The sequence below is a fragment of the Mustela lutreola genome, chromosome 6 (assembly GCF_030435805.1).
Source record: "Mustela lutreola isolate mMusLut2 chromosome 6, mMusLut2.pri, whole genome shotgun sequence".
Classification (NCBI taxonomy): domain Eukaryota; kingdom Metazoa; phylum Chordata; class Mammalia; order Carnivora; family Mustelidae; genus Mustela; species Mustela lutreola.
Window position 1 is genome coordinate 155,241,491 of NC_081295.1, and position 14,684 is coordinate 155,256,174.

Sequence of the window (14,684 nt, forward strand, 5' to 3'; positions counted from 1 at the left end):
TCGGCTCAGGTCATGATCTCAGGGTCCTGGGATCGAGTCCTGCATCGGGCTCTCTGCTCAGCAGGGAGCCTGCTTCCCCCTCTCTCTCTGCCTGCCTCTCTGCCTACTTGTGATCTCTGTCTGTCAGATAAATAAATAAAATCTTAAAAAAAAAAAAAAAAGTAGTGGAAACCTTTTCAACTTAACTGTATAAGATAGGCAAAAAGGGACCCATAGCCAGCAGGGCCTGCCCTGCCACTGACGCAAAACTACAGGACACAAATATATTGTTTAATCTATTGGCCATGGATGAACAGAATTAATTGTAAAAACCCCAAAATGGGCACCTGGGTGGCTCAGTGGGTTAAGTGTCTGCTTTGAGCTCAGGTCATGATTTCAGGGTCTTGGGATCGAGTCCCACACTGCTGAGCAGGGGAGCCTGCTTCTCCCTCTGCCCCTCCTGCTCAGGCTTTCTCTCGCAAAAATAAAAGACTTCCAAAAAGAAAAAGACCCCAGAGCTCCAGGCAAAGGGGTCTGTGATAGCAAAAGGGGGTGAGGTTAGAGGGAAGGAGCAGGAACTCATGAAGCTAGGCCTCCGCCTCTTCCTTGGGGTGCAGAGAGCCCACCTAAAAGGGGGGGGGACGACACCTAGATCCAAAAAGTTACCTGAAATGAAACATCTACGGTTGGCTTAATAAGGCCCAAGTTCCCCAGTCACAAAGACGATCTGCATCTGCCTCCCATTCAAAACCACAACGCAGCTGGGCAGGTAGACCGGGAGGCTGATGACCTTTGGCCTGTCACTTCCCACTGGGGGCACACTTCCGACAAACTGAGAAGCACAGAGTGGCTGCTGCCGCTTCCCAGCTTCTCACTATTTGTGATGCTCTACGAGAGGTTATCTGAAACTCAGATCAGAGCTGCCTCATCTACCACATGTACCGGTCAGCCACAGCCAGACCCTGGCACAGATCGCCACCCCACGGCCCCGACCCCAAGGTCGCAGGTGTCCCAGGCTCCCTCAGCACGACAACGTTAGCTCCTTTGCGGAAGGCGGCTTAGCAGGTCTCCGAGGAGGAATGTGCACACAGGTTCCATGGCTAGAACGCGCACATTGTTTGGCGTCACGGAGGAAACGGGATTCCCAAGGAAAGGAAGCCTCGGTTCCAGGGTCCCAGGCAAGCCCTCGGATCCCACGGGGCAGAGAGGCACGAAGTCCCCGCCTGGACCAGCACGGGGCGCGCGAGCCCGGGAACAGAGCCCCGCCCAGAGGCGGGGCCTAAGCAGCACCCCGCCCCCCATCTCCTGGCCTCCAGAAGGCAGGGCCACGTGCTCCTGTGCTCAGACACAGGTAAGAAGGTGTGCTGCTTAACCATGGCCAGGACTAGGCTGCGACTAGCAAGCCACCAGCACACGAATCCAAGGGGACACTGGCTTTCGGGCGTGTGAGCGCGGGGCTGGGCTCCGAAAGCCAGGGCCTCCTCACACTTTGCACCCGGGTGCCCCGCTTCCTCCATTTAATATATAATCCGAGGAGTTGTGTTTTCTTTCTCCTTCCCAGCTTTCTGAGGTAGTTAACAGGTATCAAAAGCGACCGGGTGGAATAGGGATAAGATACTGTGACATCCATTGTCTTTGAGTGCCAGCAGCTGAGGAGGTGGCCCCCAAGAAAAGATGGGGGCTCTCTGCATTCAGTACTTGTTACTCGCCTTGGTTAATAAAAGAGAAGTGCCATGTGTTCACATTCACGGCTCTTTTCCTTTAAATACATGTATTAAATGTGAAGAGTGTAAAGAAAATTATTCAAGAGTGAAGACACCATAAATTTTAGCAACAGTATACTGACCAATGGGGCTTATGCTGCTTTTATGAAGAATACAGTCATTTTAGGGAAAATATTTTTTTTTTTTAAAAGATTTTATTTATTTATTTGACAGAGAGAAATCACAAGTAGATGGAGAGGCAGGCAGATAGAGAGAGAGAGAAGCAGACTCTCTGCTGAGCAGAGAGCCCGATGCGGGACTCGATCCCAGGACTCTGAGATCATGACCTGAGCTGAAGGCAGCAGCTTAACCCACTGAGCCACCCAGGCGCCCTAGGGAAAATATTTTTATACTAATTTTTTAATGTTTGATTGTTGTTAAGAGAGCGAGTTCATGAGGCCGGGGAGGGACAGTAGGGGCAGAGAGAGAATCTCAAGCAGGCTCCCTGTGCAGTGCAGAACCCTATGGGATCAATCCCATGACCCTGAGATCATGACGTGAGCCAGAATCACGACTCAGATGCTTGACTAACGGAGCCACCCAGCTGTCCCTTAAACTAATTTTTGAAAACCCTTCCTATTATTTTATTATTCTGATAGAACATTCCTGACCAGTTTGAATTTCCAATTCAGGCATTGTTCCCACAGCCATTTGCTCACTTCATGTCCCTGTGGCACCTTTTGGTAATTTACAGTATTTCAAACTCTTTCGTGATTGTTCTATTTGTTAGGGTGATCTGCAATGTTACTGTTGTAATTGTTCTGGGTGCCAGGAACTGTGCCCAAATAAGGCAGTGAACTTCATCGATAAATGTCGTTCATGTTCTGACTGCTCCACCAACCGGCTGTTCCCCCGTCTCTCTCCCTCTGCTCACATCTCCTCACGCCTCCCTATTTCTAAGACACAACAATACTGAAACGGGGCCAAGTAATTACCCTACAACGACCTCTAAGTGTTCAAGTGAAGGAAGAGTTACACATCTCCCTTTAAACCAAAACCTAGAAATGACTAAGCTTCATGAGGAAGGCATGTCGAAAGCCCAGACAGGCTCAAGGCCAGGTCTCTTGTGCCAAGGAGTTACCCAAGTCGGGAATGCAAAGGAAAAGTTCTTGAAGTAAATGAGAAGTGTTATTCCAGTGAACACATGAATGGTTAAGAAAGCAAAACATGGGGCTCTCTGCTCAGCAGGGAGCCTGCTTCCCCCTTTCTCTCTGCCTGTCTCTCTGCCTACTTGTGATCTCTGTCTGTCAAATAAATAAATAAAAAATCTTAAAAAAAAAAAAAAAAAGAAAGCAAAACAGACATGGCTCACGTGGAGACAATTTGAGCAGTCTGGACAGAAGACGATCACACCAGCCACCACTACCCTTAAGTCAAAGCCTCATCCAGAGCAAGGCCCTGACTCTCCAGCTCCATGAAGGCCTGAGGGAGGTGAAGACACTGCAGATAAAAAGTCTGAAGCTAGCGGAGGGCAGGGGTGTCATGAAGTTGAAGAAGTTCCAGAACAGAAAAATGCAAGGTGAGGCAGCAGGTGCTGACGGAGAAGCTGCAGCAATTTCTCCAGAAGATCGAGCTGAGAGAGTTAATGAGGGTGGCTACACTAGGAAACAGACAGTGTAGACAAACAGCCTTCCTTTGGAAGAAGATGCCATCTAGGACTTCCACAGCTAGAGCGGAGAAGTCAGCGCCTGCCTTCAAAGCTTCAAAGGACAGGCTGACCTTCTTAGGGCCTAATGCAGCCGCTGATTTTAAGTTGGAGCCAATGCTCAGTCCTCCGAAACTCCCAGGGCCCTTAGGAACGGTGCTCAAGCGACTTTGCCTGTGCCCTAGAAATGAATGACTGACAAAGCTTGGAGGACAGCACATCCATTCATAACATGGTTTACTGAATATTTTAGGCCCACTGTTGAGACCTGCTGCTCAGAACAAAAGATTCCTTTCAAAACATTACTGCTCATTGACAATGCACAAGGTCACCCGAGAGCGCACTGTGGTTGCCTGTTTTCATGCCTGCTGACACAGTATCCATTCCGCAGTCCACGGATCAAGGAGTCCTTTCAACTTTCGAGTCTTACTATGTAAGAAATTCATTCTATAAGGCTAATGCTGCCATACACAGTGCTTCCCCTGATGGGTCTGGGAAAGTCAACTGAAAACCTTCTAGAAAGGATATGACATTCTAAATGCTATTCAGAACATGTGTGATTTATGGAAGAGGTCAAAAAACCAACATGAACAGACTTTGGAAGATGGTGACTCCCACCCTCGTGGAGGATGTGGAAGGGTCCGTGACTCCAGGGGAGGAAGTCCCTGCGGGTGTGGTGGAAACAGCAAGAGAGTTGGAGGGGAGCCTGAAGAGGAGACAGCGTGGCTGCCATCTTGGGATCAGACCTGAACGAATGAGGATGTGCTTTTGACACATGAGCGAAGCACATGGTTTCTTGAGACGGGATCTACTCCTGGGGAAGACGGGGTGAAGATTATTGGAATGACAACAGAGGATTTACATTATAACATAAACTTAGTTGAGAAGGCACCAGTTGGGTTTGAGAGGGTTCACTCCAATGCAAAAGCAGCTCTGTTGTGGGTTAGATGCTGTCCAACAGCATTGCACGCTACAGAGAAATCATCGGTGAGGGGAAGAGTTAATCAATGTGGCCAACTTCACTGCTGTCTTATTTTAAGACACTGCCACAGCCAGCCCCACCCTGGAGCAACTGCCACCCTCATAGGTCAGCAGCCATCGACATGGAGGCAGGACCCCCCACCAGCAAGCGCAGATGATCGTATTTTTTATCGATAAAATAGTTAAAAATAATAAGGTAGGTACAGTGGCTTTTTTAGACACAATGACAGTCACATACTCAACAGACTACAGTATGGTATAAACATGATTTTCTATGTACTGGGAAACCCCTAAATCCATTTGACTTGCTTTACTGCAATAGTTTCCTTATTGTGTTGGTCTGGAACTGAACCCATGACATCTCTGGGGTCAACCAGATGGGGGTCCCCATCTCTGGGGAACAATGTGACATTGTTCTAAATAGGCACAAGATGGCGCTAGGAGCTCGTTACTGTAAGCCTTCAACACCTAAGACCTAAACCACAGGAATGTTGTCACTCCGAGTAAATTTATGTATCCAATCCAACACGCATGGAAAAAACCCTCCAGCACGGCCCATCTTTCTACCAAAAAGCAGCTGTTCATCCATGAAAAAACAGTAATAAAATAAACAGCTCATTAGTGAAAACAGCAGTTCCCTGTTGTAAGAAATTCTATAAAATGGATTGAAATTTAAACATTTCCTTGGGCGTCTGACTCACCAGTGATGTGGTCACAGTGCTTATTCAGAACTCTGATCAGTGAATTAGCAGAATACAGTTAAATTGTCCCGCCCTCTGCACCCTCCTCGGCCTTCCATAAGGGTCAATGAGTAAGTTAGCAGAGATCTGTCATGAGAAAATTGCTGGGTAACTACTGTGCTGGTAGGAGAGCTATGGCAAACAGTTGTAAAGTCATGTGGGATGCAGGATTTAATGAAAAAATAATCAGCTGTTAAGCCATATAAAACCCCTCCACACCTTGGTATATAATACAGTTTACTAGTAACTTTCTAAAAATCAGCGGTTCATTGGGGTGAACCATTTATTCTCATACTTCAAGTAAGACAGATGAGCAATTTTTCTTTCTTGGGGAAACCAGTTACGTAGATGAAAAAGAGCTCAGATACACATGCAAAACCCAAAACCCGGGTTACCGTGGGTATGTTGATCTTAGCGATCACAATAAAGCTATAATCTTTCAAGTAGCTACAAGAGAAAGGAGAGATCATGGAAGGAAAAAAACACCACCATGTCTACTTTAAAAGATGTGCGAAGGATAAATGATATATTAAGTCTGATTTTGGGAGGACTTGGCAATTTTGAAACGATCAAGCTTTTCCTGAAGCAATCCACAATATATCTCAATGGTCAAGAATTTAATTAATTCTAACAGAACACCTTTACTTCTTTTTCCCTTTTGACTTTAAAATCTGAAACAGAGCAAGGAATTTTTAGGTTTGGAAAGCGGAACTCTGAGAAGACTGTAAAGGAGATCTATTTCTATAATTAGAATCTGGTTTCTTTTTTTTTTTTTTAGGTTTTTAAAAATTTTTAGGTAATCTCTACACCTGACATGGGGCTTGAACTCACAACCATGAGATCAAGAGTTGCATGTTCTACTGACGGAGCCAGCCAGGCACCCCCACAGTTTCGGTATCTTTATTAGCCTCTATCCGTTGTTTCTGGTCACGCTCAGGTCTCATCTTGGATTCAACTGACTGGTGCTCTCCCCAGCTGTGCGCATTTCCGGGCATTGGGGGTCCCAGGCTCCTGACTCACACAGGAAGCACCTCCGCAGGTGGGGACAGGCCGGCAGACTCTCGGCCAACAACTTACCTTCAAACGCTGTGGCTCGGAAGAGCGGACCCTCGCGCTGGAGGGAAAAACTGGCCATGGCATCGTCATCTGTGCTTTGGGTTCTTTCGGAAAAAGGCTTTTGGTTTTGGATTTGTATTGAACAGAATGGGCTAGCTCTGCACCTCTCTCACCAATGAACACCAAGAGGGGGCGAAGCCACACAACCGAGTCAGAAGGGACCCAGCCTCACCTTCTGTGCGCAGGCCGCTCTCCTCTCCTGCTTGGCCTTCATCTCCGCCATCAGGCCGCTGCCCATCACCTGGATCCCATACCTTCGCCCGCCCTGCGGGCTATTCTTGCCATCACTCCGCTCCACCCTGCCCAGGTCCTCCCCGTGACCTTCCTCAAGGGAGTCGGGGGTTTTTAGCTCCTCTGTCCGCTCTGAACTGCCGTTATGCTCCGCGGGCTTAGCGTCCTTTCTGGGGGTGTCTGTGGCTGGACTTTTGACGGCCCCTTTTGGCGAGGACGGTTCATCCGGCATCAGGACCGTGGGAGGCCGCTCCGATTTGGAGCGGGACTTGATTAAATTGAGAAAGCCGCTCTTCCGAGAGTCTCGCTTTTTCTTTTCATCTCCTCCCTCGCTAAGCTCGTGGGACTCAGAGCCTCTTGAAGATGATCTCCTGGGATTCAAAAGAACAAATACTGTGGGTTCTGCTGCAATTAAAGTTCTAGCCAGAGTCAGTCAAAATACAAACACGGAGCTTGCTGCTGCCCTGGCAGCCGTTCTAAAGCAGTTGAAGAATTTGAGTCTTTGCCCTTGATAAATAGAAGTGGGGAATGTTGTCACAGTCGCAGGTAAGGAGGAGAAGGCACCACCAGCTAAGAAGGAGAACCTGAAAGGGTAGGTGTTTTTGAATCTTAACGCTCAGGTCAACTGCCTCTCCACTTGTAAGACCTTTCAGCAAAGCTGGCTCCACATAGTCACAGGACAGAGATGGCCTTATTTAGTGTGACTGACAATGGAAAGGGCCGGCCGTCCCCACAGCCACCTACAATCCCTGTGTCATCACTAGATCACATCTGAAATCCCATCGATGGTGCGCCACTCAAACAAAGATGTGGGTCTTTGCCTCAAGGGAACACCACTGAAGGAGGCAGCAGGGACGGTGAGCTTTGGCAGAGCGTTGTACACAAGAGTCAAGTTCAGGAACGAAAGAGAATATTCAGGAATGGGGGGGTGGGTAGGGGAAAGAGCAAGTCCAAGGGGTCAATGGGAGGTCTCCCTGGTGCCTTTCATTTAGAGCTGGCGGACTCCAGTCCCGTTAGCTCCTCTGAGTCCCCCATGAAATCATGACCAAAGGTGGGAAGAAAAAAATAAAGGCAGGAGCCCCAGAGCAGAGGAAAGGCAAAATAACAAAGTCTGGGAGCCAAGAGAAATTTTGACTTAAAACGGACTTAATAGACGTGGAAAGCCGCCTCCTGAAGTGCTGGTGGGGGAGACAAGAGGCAGCGGATCTGCACGAGGCTCCCGGTGCCTCTGGAAACAGAAGGGAAGCAGGAGCTCTAGAGAGGAAGAGAGCCAGAAGTCCATTCGCCAAACCATCAGATCCTCTCCCCAAACCAGAGATCAAAACTGCCCCTTCACGCCCAAGTTTACCCACCGGGCAGGGTGAGGGCCAGCAGGACAGCTGAGGCACATGTGCTATCGTGAGAACAGGGGGGTTCAGGTGGGGGGCTGCAGACCGTGGGACCCCTGGCGTAAGGATTATTTTAGGCTGATTAAGAAATAGCAGACACCGGAGCAGCTCTGAAAACTGAGTACAAGTTGCCCTTTCGGAAGAGCCATTCATAAGAGAAATGTCCATTTGTAAGGGCGTGTTCTTCTCAATAGCAGGGAAAGGATAACAATCTCTAGAAATTTGTCAATGGGGAAGGTATGGACTTAAATCTATATCACCCTTACCACAGTTATAGTCCTTTTTCTGGTAACCTCCCCACACTCGTCCCCTGCCCACCATCCCAACATCTTTCTTTTATTTTTAGCTAAAAATAGTATTTTAAGGTGGTGGCTTGAGCCGTTCTGGGGAACTACTCCGTTTTTCTGGGTCTCTCCCATGTATATAGAGGGTATCCATGTTCGTGAACTTCTGTTTTTCTCCTGTTAATCTGTCTTTCATTATAAAAGTATCTCACCCAGGAACCTAGAAGGGTAGAGGGAAAATTATTTTTCCTCCCCTATAATCATAAGAAAGCCTGCATATTGGGGCAAAGATATTCCCAGGCTCCTTCCCTCATTCTGGGTCGTACATGGGCCAGGTTTACACCCTCTAGGCACGGGGTCAAATTTCCCAACAAGCTCAAGAGAAAAGACTCAAAGACTTGGATAGTCAGGGAGGCCCTCCCCCAACAAAATGGTTCAAGAAGGGTACCCTACACTGAAGTCCACCAGACAACAGGCTCCACTTGCTGCCACGTGAACTGGGGAGACCCTGGGCTCCTGATCCAGTCTGTCCCAAAGATGTCCCGGAATGCTCTTGGCTTCAACATGAAGAAGAATTCAAAGACAGACACACAACACAGTGGATAAGCAACACAAATGGGAAAGTTTATTAAACCAAAAATACCCACTCAAGGGGCACCTGGCCAGCTCAGTTGATGCAGCAGGCAATTCTTGATCTCAGGGTTATGAGTTCAAGCCCCACAGAGAGATTACTTAAAACATAAAATCTTTAAAAAAACAAAACAGAACAAAAACAAAATACAGTTTTAAGATAGGAGTAGATAAGCTTAAAAGAGAGCAAGCTGTGTGCAGGGGTTTGGGGTTCTACCTTTTATGTGCAGTTGTTAAAAAGAGAGTACAATATTCATTATTTGGTGTGGGGAAGCAGGGTTTCCGGTTGTGGCGCTGCCATCTTGGGCCTGTCTGGTGGGATCCGGCTTCTCGCAGATGCTACCAGGACGGGACTCTGACCTTCCCTACAGCCCGCCGTGGCCTCCCTCTTGCTGGCCTCTGGGGATCCCGTTAGAGCCTCACTGCCTCTAAGACACCACCTTCCAAGCTCACTAGTGTTCCATTTCATTTCAAAGGAAAGAGCAAAATACTGTTGCGCCATCAAACAAGTGTAACAGGAAAATGTGATGGCAGGAGTATAAAACCAAGGTTGGACGTTATAGCTGAGGAAATCTCCCAGATGGTAAGGAATAGGGGGCAGGAAAAAGAATGAGAAAACAAGAGACAAAAGTTCAAAACAAAACAAAACAAAAGCTAATGGATTCATAGAGGAAACACGTAAGTTGCATAATGGATGTTTTAAGAAAGAACATAGAGAAAAAAGAAGGGAAGACATTATGAAAAAAATAACTCAAGAAAAATTCCAGAACCAAAGCACACGAATTTTCCAGTTGAAATGGCTCATTAGTGCCTCGCAAATGGATACAAAACAAAACAAAACAAAACCTACCCAGAGTCCATCATCATAAATTTGTGGGAACAAAGAGAAAATCCCAAATGCTTCCAGAAAAGAGTAAACACAAAAACAAGTAAGAAAGGATCCAGGCTCATGAGCACAACAGACTTGTTCGGGCCAAGGGCAGCCTGCCTCAAGATGGGCTGCTTTGGGATGAAGATTATTTTAAGTGAAAAAGTCATCAAAATCCAGCTGATTCAGGAAAAGCTCCTTCCATCTCCCTTGACAGCCTAAAAGAATTTAGACAGAGGAGCTGGTCCAGGGAAAGAGCTGTCGGCTTCGGGAACTACACTGTGTGCCATGAACCAGGAGCGGTAGACGAGGGAGGACCCTAGCAAGGCCTGTTGGATCAAGGTCCTCAGTGTCCCACTGTCTGAGTGGGACACTCCGTGTATACCAAACATTCACTCTCCTGAGAACTGCATTCCTTCCCGGTGAAGTCCCAGACCCCTGTCCCCTTCTCATCAGCTCAAAACAACATATACGCCGCCTCATGTGGCCTGACCGTCTTTGGCATTTCTCCTCTGTGAGGCTTCCCTGTACATACACTGTGATATTGGATTCTCTCCTGTTTATCTTTCTTTTGTCAATTTGATTCTTATTTGATTTAATTTGATTTTGTCAATTTGATTCTTGTCTGGCTAGAAGGATCTTGAAGAGGACAGGGTATCCTTGCTCCCCGACAGACAGATTCTAACAGTAACACTAGAAGCTAGAAGAGAACGGGACCAGGTTTTGAAAACTCTTTGGTAGGATGGATTCAATCTAGAATTCTGTATGTAGTCACACTGTTGATCAAAACGAAAGACGGATCTATGAGTCTCCCAAGATGCCCTTCTCAGGAGACAACCAGAGGAGACCATCCACCAAAATGAGGGAGTCAGGAAAGGAAGAAGACAAAGGCCAAAGGACACAGGAAAAGGACACAAGTATGTGGCAAGGGGAAGCCCCCAGCAGACCAAGACAGGAGGTGGCAAGGGACAGCAGAGGCTGCTCCCAGATGCCGGAGAGTTGGTCAGGCGTCAGTGAAGGAAGTGTATCTGTCCGTCCCTGGAAATGACACGGAGAATACTTGAGCAAATGCAGAGGAGGTTTACAATTTTCTTGGAGACGTATGGGAATGGCAGAGACAGGACTACGGAAAAGTCAGCAAACGCAAAAGGGATGATTATGAACTGTAGGGAACATAAAAAAACCATGAAGGAGAGCAGACCAGAAGATGGTGTACCTCAGCTGTGCACATTCACATGGAAGAGAGAGAGAGAGAGTGTGTGTGTGTGTGAGAGAGAGAGAGAGAGTGTGTGTGTGTGTGAGAGAGAGAGAGAGAAAGTGTGTGTGTGTGGGGTGGGGCAGTCGGGTCCAGGGTATCAGAGCTAAATTGTCATCCTCTACAGTGAGGAGCTAACAGTCGTGCCTGCTACCTAAAACTGAAAAACAGGAAATAGCAAAAAAATGTGATTAAAAAATATGGAAGTACAAATAAAAAATAAGCAGCGAAAGGCGTAGGAATGATTTGCCTCTGGGGAATAGGGAGTGGGGAAAGAAACCATGGAGTTCCTTTGTTTTTTTTCTTTTTTCTTTTCTTTTCTTTTTTTCCTTTTTGGGGAGAGTCTTGTAGAACATCTGGTATTTTAAACTAAGAGCGTTTCTAACTTTGATTGCAAACGTTCTTCATACAGCTTGCAGATTCCACCCGTGCCTAGCCCTTTACATATCAAACTGACAGTCTGTTTTTATACAACAAAAAGATATAAAAAAAATCAAAACTTCTAGTAGATTCCACCATTTGATGAAAATTGATCTCTATTTCTGTCTACTTGTGCACTGCAACTTACTCCCAAAGCAGTATCTTTGTAGAAAGTAGATTTTATACCTTCTAAAAACATGCCTAACTTTCCTCCAGAGCCGATCACAGAAGAAGGCATCATAAGGGTGCAGGAAATCACACGGGGGCGGGTGTGAACGGCTCAGATCAGGAGTGCGTATACCTCTCCACCAACAACATATCACCTTCTGAAGTTTGGGAGGCGGTGAGCCTGCAACTGGGTCTGTGGTTTATAGGGATACAGGGCGAGACAGTCTGAATTCATCCCACCAACTGTGACCGAAGGCAGACTGTATGTAACAGGCAGGGTCAGACACTCAAGTTACAACGAACAGGAAGGCCTGGGGGATGCTTCCGAAGAACAGGCATTCTCTGGTGATGGATGACTTGAGAGCCCATCCTGAAAAAGGACTCTCCTGTTCCGTTCTGTTTAGGTTGGCACGTCGGGACTGTCTGAGTCTTTTACACTGAGAATGCATCCATCCATTCCTCGTACCGTAAAAAAATTTAAAACAGAAGAAACGCTCAGAGGATTGTGTACACTCTAACAGATGGGTGCAGGGAATTTAAAAAAAAAAAAAAAAGTTTCAAGTCAGTGGCAGAGAAAGAGCAATTAATCTGGGGGGTGGGGACGGAGCCATCCTGAGACAGCTTCAGAGAATGAATGATACCGAGGCTGGTTCGAGAAGAATGGAGCCGGGAATGGAGCCCAGGATGCCACAATTCAAGGCCAGGGTCAAAGACAAGCAAGCAGGTCCTGAAGCTTCCAATGTGCAGTAAGCTCCACTGGCATGGACAGAAACACTCCACTCATTTCCACCTCACCATCCGCTGAGGCAAGAGAAGGCCCGTCCACCCACAGACTGGCCCCGTGTCTTCCCTCCCTGTGCAGGCCCCCACCCCGCGAGCCTCAGCTTCCCGCTGTGGGTGCGAGGTGCTCCTGAAAATGGGTGTCTCCAGGGGATGAATATGTCACAGACACAAGTCCACGGGTAAGAGTGTGTCTGGGGACAGGTCTGCATTTGGGTTGGGGACTAAAGAACTTGGAATGAGTCCTGCTTACGGCTGGAAGTGTTCCAGGTTAAACTGCTGTCAGCAGAAGTTCCTAAAAGGCCTTTTAAGGAAACAGCACTTAAGAATAAGAAAATGAGACAACTTCCTTGGACACTGCCTGCTGAAACCCCCCATGCACTAAACTCTGAGCCAGGAGAGTTTAGAAATAAGTGACATCAGCTGCCGAAGTTCACTGCCCTGACATAGAGTCATCCAGGCGCTGGTGGTAAAGACCTTAAAGAAAGCCCGTGTGTTCTGTGGTCTATTTTAGATCAGTACGACGGTTCTCCAACTTCAGCATGCCTCAGTTTACCCTGGAAGGGTTAGAAAAGTACAGACTGCTGGGCCCCATATCCAGAGTCTCGGATTCAGTGGGTCTGGGGTGGAGGCCTGAGAATCTGCCTTTCTAGTAAGTTCCCGGTGGACAGTGAGATTGCTGGCCCTGAGATCACGTTTTGCAAACCATCAGAAGAGTCAATCCCACGTCATATAAATAAGATAAACGAGCCCTGGCATGGTGAATTTAATGGCAACTTAATAATTTAAATGTGCATTAGGAAGTATTATTAGTGGAATGACTCTGAACTCACTTGGAATCCATTTTGGTCACCTTCTTGGTAAAAAATTCATCCACACCTTCGTCCACTCTTCCCATAAGGCCGTTCTGCTCACCGTCTTGGGGGACGACGCTGGCGGTGCAGACCTGCAAGTCGAACACGGGGAACGGTCATTCAGGCCGCGTCACTTGTCAAACATTACAGTCCTGTTCCAGGCACGGTGAGGAGGGCCGTGGGAAGGACGAGACCAGCTAAGTAAGGGCCCAACGGTCTACAGGAGGGCAAGTTCTGCGTCGAACTGTGATGGGGGCTGGAACAAAAGCGAGGCGTGCACTATTAAGGCACAGTTTCCTGGGGCTGGCTGTCCCAGGCAGCGAGGTGCCCAGTGCCCCTAGAGACGGAGAAAGGCATTGCGGGTGCTGGTAAGGGAAGAGAAAATGCACAAGGGAAAGGAAACAGGGCTGGTTCTGAGACTGGAGAGCACTGGATGGCCAGGGGCCAGTAGGGTGTGGGTGGGATTAATGGCTCAGTCCAAACCCTGGCAGATACTAACATGGGCCCCTGCAACCAACCCCCCACTTCCTTTCTTTCTGGTGGGAAGAACCCTGATTTCAAGTTGTGAATACTTACTTGTATGAACCAAATACCATAATTCTACCTCCTTGCCCATGATCGGTAGCTAAGGCGTATGATATAATTCCAGTCAGTGAGATGTAAGGCAAAACTGCTAGGGGCTCATGAGCTGGTTTTCCTGCAGAGGAAGGAATGTATGTTTTCCTGCATGGTTATATGTGGGAGGACGTGATGTCGGAGCCACAGCAGCCCCGTGGGGTTCAAGAGAAGGCAAGCCTGAGGACAAAAGCCAACATGTCTTGGACAACAGAGCATAAGGGCAGAAAGGGCAGAAAACTCCTGAATGTTTGTGCTTTGCTGCTGAATAAATCAGTCTTTGATCCTGAAAATTTTGGATTTCTTGGCAGTATTTCTCACTATTTAAGTCATGTTTAGTTGTATCTCTTATCTCTACCGAATGAATACTTCCCAATCAATGACACAAGAACCTATGGTGAACAGTCTTGAATCGTACGCTGAAGAGTGTGGAATTTTACTTTGCAGGCGATAGGGAAACCACAAAAGAAGGGCATGACCAAACCTGAACTCTGTTCAGATAATTCTAGGGCAGCATGAAGGGCATGCTGGAGAAGCCTGGGAATGTATGTAGGCGAATCTGTTCAGGAACACAAAAGAAAGAGTCCTGGAAGAGTCTAGTCTAATCTGGAGGAGATGAGGAACAAATTAAAGGCTTGAGAACTGAGAAAGGAGGTGCCTCAGACGAGGTCGAAGTTTCTAGGCTAGGTGAATGGGAGCCTCATTCGAGGCAACATAATTCGAAGACCAGATTTGGAGCAAGAAATGATGAGTCCAATTTCTGATGAGCATTTGAGATGCTGTGGGAAACCCAGGGTCAGGCACCCAGCACACACATGAAAGCTTGGGTCTCAGGAGAGAAGGTGTAAGGAAATCATTTATCAAGTCAGCATTGCTCCTTGAATGGACAACTCACAGTGAGCTTCACCACCTGTCTGACTTGTGTCTGCAATGGCGTATTAAGTTAATATTTCACACCAATAGGTTG

The 14,684-nt window shown here is 47.4% G+C and overlaps 1 protein-coding gene across 8 annotated transcripts in view; it reads right to left on the minus strand.

Moving 5' to 3' along the window:
• The window catches only part of CARMIL1 (capping protein regulator and myosin 1 linker 1), a 299,097-nt gene that overhangs the window by 15,221 nt on the left and 269,192 nt on the right, over nucleotides 1-14,684 (minus strand). For all 8 annotated transcript variants that reach the window (XM_059179498.1, XM_059179496.1, XM_059179501.1 and 5 more), the window contains 2 exons: nucleotides 13,082-13,194; nucleotides 6,397-6,826 (listed from right to left, as the gene is read on the minus strand). In XM_059179498.1, coding sequence (XP_059035481.1) covers nucleotides 6,397-6,826; nucleotides 13,082-13,194 — 543 coding nt within the window. The remainder of the gene's footprint in view (nucleotides 1-6,396; nucleotides 6,827-13,081; nucleotides 13,195-14,684) is intronic.